Raw genomic sequence first — 8,365 nt, 5'->3', positions numbered from 1 at the left:
AGATCTCTTCCCATTTGTACTTTTGCCAGTGGCAAGGACATTCCACTTTACTATGATTTTTCTCTCTATACATATCTCTTTTATATTTTATTTGTTCCAGTCATTAGACTACAGCCATGCTGGAGGCACCAGCTTCAAGAATTTTAGTCAAATGAATTGATTGCAAAACTTTCGTTTTTTTTTTTTTTTTATGCCTGCTACATATTCTATTGGTTTCTGTTGCTGAACTGTTAAGTAACAGGGACATAAACACACCAACCACTAATTCTCAAGCAGGGAGGGAATAATGACACTCATACATGTGTACACACACACACTTATATGATGGCTTCTTTTCGTTTTTGACTACCAAATCCACTCATAAGGCCAAAGCTATAGCAGAAGACACTTACCCAAGGTGTCATGCAGTGGAACTGAACCGGGAACCATGTGGTTGGGAAGCAAGCTTTTTACCTCACAGCCACATATATTAAATTATTATTTTAAAGCTAGTTTAAGATGTAAACTGCCAAACTGAACTGGAGATAATCGTGCATAATAATGTGTCTAAAGGAACGGGTTTAGTGTGATAGTAGCACCAACTGGGGCTTGAATCGGGATAATCTTCAGCTGTGATAGGGATTGTTAAATTTTACATGGTTTAGATATGGATAATTTATTCGGTTTTTATAATCGTGGGGGGGGGGGGGTTAAGAAGTTCACTCTTGCGTGGCTCCTCAAGATGACCTAAGACTTTGAGTGGATTTCGCAGATGGAAATTGAAAGATGCTTGTGTGTGCGTGTGTCTTACTCAGATGCAGGTGTTGGTTAACAACAGGAAGGGCATTGGACTATAGAAAAATCTGTGTCAACAAATTCTGACCTATGCAAGCATGAACGCTGAAAGTGATGAAACATGTATACACACACATGTAGCGTCCATAAATTACCTTTACAATTTGAAAAAAATAAAGTTAAAAAAAAAATGATCTCAGGTTGCATGGAGCCTACATAGAAGTCTTCTGACGTTTCTAATAAAACTTTTTGTTTGCACGTGGTTTCAATAAACTGCTGAATTATCTTTTTTTTTTTTTTTTTTGGTTTCTAATTGTAAAGGTAATTTATGGATACCTTGTATATGCAAAAACTGACATGAGAAATAAAAATCTGTCAAGTATTTTGAAGTCTGCTATGATGATAAATTTATTTGTAGGAGTCAAAATTTTCTGTAGATGTGTAAAAACAGGTCTTTATAGAAAAGTCAGTTGCATTATTTAGCAATGGTTTCTTGCCAAGGAGATAGATCAAGTTCAACTACATTATTTCTACTCACATCAGGATTCCTGTAGAGAGAGAGAATTATGTCAATATTTACATTTTATTTCATTTAAAAAATTATTAGCAATTATCATTAATTATTAACCCTTAAATCACCTTTTCCCAAGTCTTTTTTCACTAACCAGGCCCTAGAAGCCATTTTCAAACCCAACCAAATGATCGAATTACTTCTCTTCTTTCTTATTTCTACTGCTTCCAGCCAGCCTCTTTCAGTCACAATTCCACCTCAACACTGAGAAACTGCTCACTTCATCTCCTCATTATAACTTATGTCTGTCTGTGTAAAGTGAATCTGTTGCAGTTGGAAATTACATTTAAACAAATTCAGATTAGTCTGTCAAATGTAATGCTTGTTTATTCACATTGCTTTCAATTAATCATGTCTTATCTTGTAGCTTCAAGATTTCAATGATGTGATTGTTTATTTTCAGAATCACATTGTAGGTGTGAGAGGATGGATTTGGTCAGTTCAAACTGGCAGTCTAACAATGGCTTAGCTGGCCAAAACTTTGAAGTCACTGTCAATGATATTTTAGGTTTAAGATTAATATATGTATATATATACATGTCTGACTCTCTTGATATGTGTGTATATATATATATATATATATATATCATCATCATCATTTAACGTCTGTGTTCCATGCTAGCATGGGTGGGACAGTACCACAAGGGCTGTCCAGGCTGAAGCCTGCACCAGACTTCTGTGACTGTTTTGGCAGGATTTTTACTGCTGGATGCCCTTCTTAACACCAATCACTCAGCAAAGTGGACTTAGTGCTTTTTACATGGCACAAGCACAGGTGAGGTCAGTTTTGGCAAGGTGTTTAAAGCTGGATACTGTTCCGAACAGCAACCACTTTACAATGTGGACTGGGTGCTTTTAAGTGGCACCTGCACTGACAGGGTCACCAAGTACTTGCAAGACAAAAACTTTTAAGAGGGGTGATGATGATGAAAAGGTTATAGTGAGACAGATACAGGTGTCTTGCTGTAGAGGAAGTACAAGGTTACATACACACACACATTGTCCTCATTATTTAGCATCTGTTTTCTATGCTGGCTGCATATGATAGGTATTTGAGGATGCTTGTCAGTATATTAGTCTCTTCAAACCAATTATGAAGGTTTTTTATTTCTACCAGATTCTCCATGGCAGATAAAATGCTAACACAAGAAATGAAAAGACGTAGTCATTATTATCATGTGTGCAGAACACAGCTATCACTTTGGCAATTTCTAAATTGATGTGACTTGTGTTATGGGCCAAAACAACTGATGAATGTGAACTCGCTTCTCTGTCATTCATTAACAAGCTATCAATGTTTGGTCAATGATTGAAGATCATAAAATCCCTTGTACTTACACATGACTGTTAACATGAAATGCTGACTTTGGAACTCTGTTCAACTTAGCGGTTCTTATTAATACTTTATGCATGTTTGTTGATTTTATTTGATACAACTGATCTGTAATAGAAAATAATTTCATTAAATAACAGGATATTATTATGGATGTAAAATAATATGAAATACAAAGCACTTCATCATCATCATTTTGACATCTAATTTTCCAGGTTAGTATAGGTCTCCAACACCTCATCATCATCATTGTTTAATGCTTGCTTTTTCCATGCTTGCATGGGTTAGATGGGATTTGTTGAGGTGTATTTTCTACAGCTGGATTCCTTTCCTGTCATCAACCTTCCAAGTGAGGCAACATTTCTCACATGGCCAAATATGTTTTCATGGAAGGATTGAAAACAAAGGACACCACTTTCATGATTGTGGCACAACTATTATGCAATGTCAAAGAGATGTAAGATTTCAAACACGCACATATATAATGCTTTCATCAACCTGGGGTTACAGTAGAAGACACTTGCTCAAGGTGCCACTCTGGGACAGCATGATACTTATTAACTTAATATATTAAATAGAGGATACCATCATATCATACAGTTACTCTACTGAGTTGGCAGTCTACTTTGCCCTCTGCGGATGCACATGGCTGAGTGGTTAAAGTGTCGGACTCGTGATTATGGTTTCAATTCCTGGACTGGGTGATACTCTTTTACTTGTTTCAGTCATTTGACTGTGGCCATGCTGCAGCATCGCCTTTAGTTGAGCAAATCGACCCCAGGACTTATTCTTTGGAAGCCTAGTACTTGTTCTATTGGTCTCTTTTCCTGAACCGCTAAGTTAAGGGGACGTGAACACACTAGCATCGCTTGTCAAGCGATGTTGGGGGGACATACACACATACATGTACATATTATACGATGGGCTTCTTTCAGTTTCCATCTACCAAATCCACTCACAAGGCTTTGGTCGGCCCGAGGCTATAGCAGAAGACACTTGCCGAAGGTGCCACGCAGTGGGACTGAACCTGGAACCATGTGGTTGGTAAGCAAGCTACTTACCACACAGCCACTCCTACGCTTGTGAACAATATACTACATTTCATGTTGCTCCTGTCCACTCAGCTGGCAAAAATGAGTAACCCTGACAGACCAGCGTCCTGTCCAAGTTGGGAATATATACATCAAGAAAACCTGGAAACTGGCTCTTTGAGTCTAAATGACTCAGGGAAGGAGCTTTATTATTATTATAATTCTGCCTTCTCTAGTATTAAACATAAGAGACTGCACCACATACCACCATCATTACTACTGTGACCAAAACTATTTTAAAGATGAGAAACCAAATAATAATAAAGTTACCTTCAGAAAATACTTCCTCTTGGTCGTACCAATATCTGTCTCCAAACTTGAGGTTATGAAATTGCTTGGCCATTATACAGGCATAAGTTGGTCCTACTATCCCTCCTTTAACAGGGATCTCCGTTAAACCACCTACGACTAGATCTATATCATTCGGATGCCTGAAATAATTGGAGATAATCATTGTTTAGAAAGTATTAGAGATGTGTTGGTATTTAACCCCCCCAGAAAAGTTTGGTCTTCGTCACATAGCCATTGATGTCAAACCCCCAAATTTGATTCCTGTCACACAGCTTTTGATGTTTAAACCTGAAATGAGAGTCCTGATCAAGCAGCTCCTTGATCAAAGGAAGTCAAGCCATGACCACAACCTCTCATTTTACCCAGGACTACATTATCCTATACGTTCTTTCTACTTTAGATATTAGATATTATTTGAATGCTATTTTTCTCTAGCTTTTCTGCTTTTTTTTTTACTGCAAATTTGCGTGGGGAGGGGCTAAGTTGATTACATTGACCCCCCTAGTACTCAATTGGTACTTATTTCATCGACCCTGAAAGGATGAAAGGCAAAGTCAACCTCGGTAGAATTTGAACTTAAAACGTAAAGACAGACGAAATACTGCTAAGCATTTTGCCCGACGTGCTAACGATTCTGTCAGCTTGCTGCCTCAATAACAACAACAATGATAATAATCCTTTCTACTGGAAGCACATGGCCTCAAATTTGGGGAGAGGGGACTAGTCGATTATATCAACCCCAATGTTTCACTGGTACTTAATTTATCGACCCCAGAAAGGATGGAAGGTAAAGTCAACCCCAGCGGAATTTGAACTCAGAACGTAAGAATGGATGAAATGCCGCTAAGCATTTTGACAGTACTATTCAAGAAGAGTGGCCCTGGTGCGTGCATCGTGACTAGTCGATCCTACAACGATTATCTAGCGCGAATGTGCAAAACATGTACGAGGGTTTTTTTTAAAACAAAGTAAATAATTTTTTTTAAACAAAGTAAATAATTCTCTTTTTGTTGAATCTTCCCCATCTTACTCTTAAAACGTCGTTTGACGTTCTTCCAGGGAGTATTTTGGTGTCACATCTATTTCAGTAATCCCATTGTACGCACTCCAACAATCAGAATATATAGTCGTCTCTGGTTTGTTAATTTTTTTAATAAATGGTAGAAGAGTTTCAGAAGAACGGTCGGGTACAAAGACTAAAAAACCTATTTTTATCCTCTCTATCCCAACCTCGGTTGTATTTACGCTTGCACATCATAGATTTATCTGTTTCTACGATGTGCCCAAGTCCACCAATTTGCTAGGGGTTACGCAAAAGCTAATTACTTGTAATGTCCCTCATGTACTGATACCATTGAACGACAGTACATTTTGAAAGACCGACTTTTTAATGAACACTTTACCAAAAACAGGTAGTGTATAATTTATTTACTCTGTGTAAAAATAATTATTTACTTTGTTTAGAAAAAAACCCATGTACATGTTTTGCGCATGACGCGCACTCGCGCTAGGTAGTCGTAGGATCGACTAGTCACAACTCGCTAGCGCGCACCGGGACCACTCGAATAATACCCATTTTGACCCACATGCTAACTGTTCTGCCTGCATGCGGCCTTAATAATAACAACAATAGTATCTTAAGAGAATAACATGAAATAAGTACATTCGGTAACTTACGCATAGATTTTTCTGAATCGCTTGACAACATCGTGTTTGTGGTCTTTGAATCCATGTTTCTTGGTATGGAAGTATAACGCTGGCTTCAATCCACACCATCTCCTCCATTTATTGTACGGTGGCAGACCGTGGTCACGGCCTCGCTGGATATTTCGTGCCATCAGATCCATGTCCCCAAATAATCGTTCAGTCACAGCAGACGTTATCATGGTGTCGGAAGCAATGCGAGCCTTGTCTTTCAGGAGACCCTTTAGCAACGCAGCCATCTTAGTATGTGTTGCAAACAACGAGTCGACTTTCTCAAACATCTGACTCAAGTCTTCTTTAATCCTAAATGGGCAACTAGCAAAAGGGGGAACTGTGGTAGGTGTGACTGTACTGGTCGTATAAAACTGACTTGTCTTAAAAATATTTCCAGTTAGGAGAGACTGAGGGGTGCACAGTGGATATTGACTGGGACATCCATCTATGAATAACAGGTTGTCTGGAAGCATGCCATGGCCGAAACGGAATACTGCTGTGGCAAGACTATTCTCAACAGATGGGTCTATTTTAGAGTTGTAATCTGAGAAAGAGACGAAGATAAACACAACACTATAGATATGGCACTGTCATGGTATTAGCTGTCAGAAGTGAAAGTAGAAAAATCTGACTGGCCGAAGCCATCTATCTGTCTGTCTGCCTATCTCTCTATCTGTCTCTCTATATATCTATCTATCTTTCACTCGTCCACCTTCGTTTGTGTCCGTAGAATTTATCAAATTAGAAAACGCAAATTTAATATAAAAGTATATTTTCTGAAATTGCAAATTATTTAAAATATAAAGGTATAATTTTCAACCACATAAATGGGAGACATCTTCAAAATGAAGTGACAAGAGTTCGCTCACCATATCTGGACGACGATAGCAAATTGTTGCTGACACAAATGTCTGACCCAATGATGATTGGTAAAAATTCATTGTAGAAAATATGTTGTATTTCAGCAGAGACAATCTTGCGTGTTTCCTGAAACAGTTTCTCATCCCCCCAGTGGGGATTCAAACGGGCCAGTTCGGCTGCAAGCCAGTTGTGTTCCCTCAACCAAATTATGTGGTTTACTGCTAAGGCAGGGTTTTCGTTGACACGGGTATCGCCTGATAATGTAACGACAAGAAAAAACGTTTCATGTTGTTGTTGCCTTTAGATATTTGTAGATTGTTGTTTAGTCCCAAGTCAGTAAAACCCTCTGACCCAGAAGATCAAGGACGAAATACAACCATGACATCATCATCATCCTATCTTAATTTCAGACACAGAAGAGCTAAAACTATAACTATAAATGTGTATCTATGTGCCTATGTGTGTGTGTATCTATGTGCCTTTGTGCGCATGTTTGTATGTGTATGTCTATGTGCTTTTATGTGTGTATGTGTGTGTCTATGTGTATGAGTGTATATGTGTGTGTGTGTGTATATGTATGTGCGTATGTGTGTGTATTTATTTGCGTTTATATGCTTGTGTGTATGCGTATGTATGTGTCTATGTGCCCTTGTGTGTGTCTGTGCATGTGTGTGTGTATGTCTATGTGCTTTTGTGTGCATGTGAATGTGTGTGTATCTATGTGCCTTTGTGCGCATATGTGTATGTGAGTGTGTGTCTATGTGCTTTTATATGCATGTGTGTGTGTGTGGGTCTTTGTGCATGTGTATCTATGTACCTTCGTGTGCATGTGTGTGCGTGCATATGTTCGTGTATACCTGTGTGTGTGCTTAGGCTTATGCTTTTGTAGTGTCCACCTATACTTTGCAACTTAGCAATTTCACAAATAGAGATTAATAACATAAGTGATACTAAAATACGAACTACGGTCAATATAGTTGATTAAAGCTATTGAAGGAAAAGAAATAAAGCTCACCTGCAAAGAAACAAGGGTAGGTTCTATTGTGAGGCATTACAGAACATTCTGTTTGGTTGTTGATATCTATTGGTGGAAAATTTTCCAAATCACATGGCACAGTTTTCAGCAGACCTAAGGAATAACAACAAAAATTTACATATAGAGGGGGAATGGAGAAGAAGAAAACAATATATGTTTGTAGTTGTAGTGAAACTACCTACCGCCATTAGATACAAAACTGCTATCGCCATTCTTCTCATTTAAATATAAATAAACGCGAGCGTAGTAGAGAACCCATTCCTTGTCATCACGTGACTGATCATTATTCGAATCGGCAACTTCTTCGAACCGTTCCCGCCAGAACGCAAACTGACCAATCACAGCCCTTAATAAGGTCACGTGATAGTGTTTTTCTATCACCGTCTGGTGAGCCCCCTTAACGCTATAAATAGATCAACTCATACCCACCAAATTTGTCTCGGTCTAGTTTCTCTTTGAGATCTGTTCCATGTACCACACGACAGCAGCAGCAACAAATAGCCAGCGACCACTTCAACAGCTTCGTCCAGCCAACGATGACCACCGCCGTCGCCATATCAGCAACACGTTTCTACGACTATTATCCAGCATCATCGTCATGACCAATACGATTACTACCAAGCAGCCTCAATCTCCACCAGCGTCTACACGACTTTCTATGTACACCAAACTACCGCGGCACATCTCTCTCTTCGATTCTGTTAGGTGAC

General features: G+C 38.7%; 1 protein-coding gene across 1 annotated transcript in view; it reads right to left on the bottom strand.

Moving 5' to 3' along the window:
* Window positions 1–1,154: 1,154 nt before the first annotated feature.
* Window positions 1,155–8,365, bottom strand: part of LOC106878493 (chorion peroxidase) — a 27,674-nt gene continuing 20,463 nt past the window's right edge. The window contains exons 10-15 of the mRNA XM_014927715.2: window positions 7,635–7,748; window positions 6,628–6,873; window positions 5,738–6,302; window positions 4,040–4,200; window positions 2,684–2,786; window positions 1,155–1,322 (exon numbers count right to left, since the gene is read on the bottom strand). Coding sequence (XP_014783201.1) covers window positions 1,250–1,322; window positions 2,684–2,786; window positions 4,040–4,200; window positions 5,738–6,302; window positions 6,628–6,873; window positions 7,635–7,748 — 1,262 coding nt within the window. The 3' untranslated portion in view covers window positions 1,155–1,249. The remainder of the gene's footprint in view (window positions 1,323–2,683; window positions 2,787–4,039; window positions 4,201–5,737; window positions 6,303–6,627; window positions 6,874–7,634; window positions 7,749–8,365) is intronic.

The sequence above is a fragment of the Octopus bimaculoides genome, chromosome 9 (assembly GCF_001194135.2).
Source record: "Octopus bimaculoides isolate UCB-OBI-ISO-001 chromosome 9, ASM119413v2, whole genome shotgun sequence".
In the NCBI taxonomy this organism is placed as follows: domain Eukaryota; kingdom Metazoa; phylum Mollusca; class Cephalopoda; order Octopoda; family Octopodidae; genus Octopus; species Octopus bimaculoides.
The sequence above is the reverse complement of the archived record's forward strand: the minus strand, read 5'-3'. Positions and strand labels throughout refer to the sequence as shown.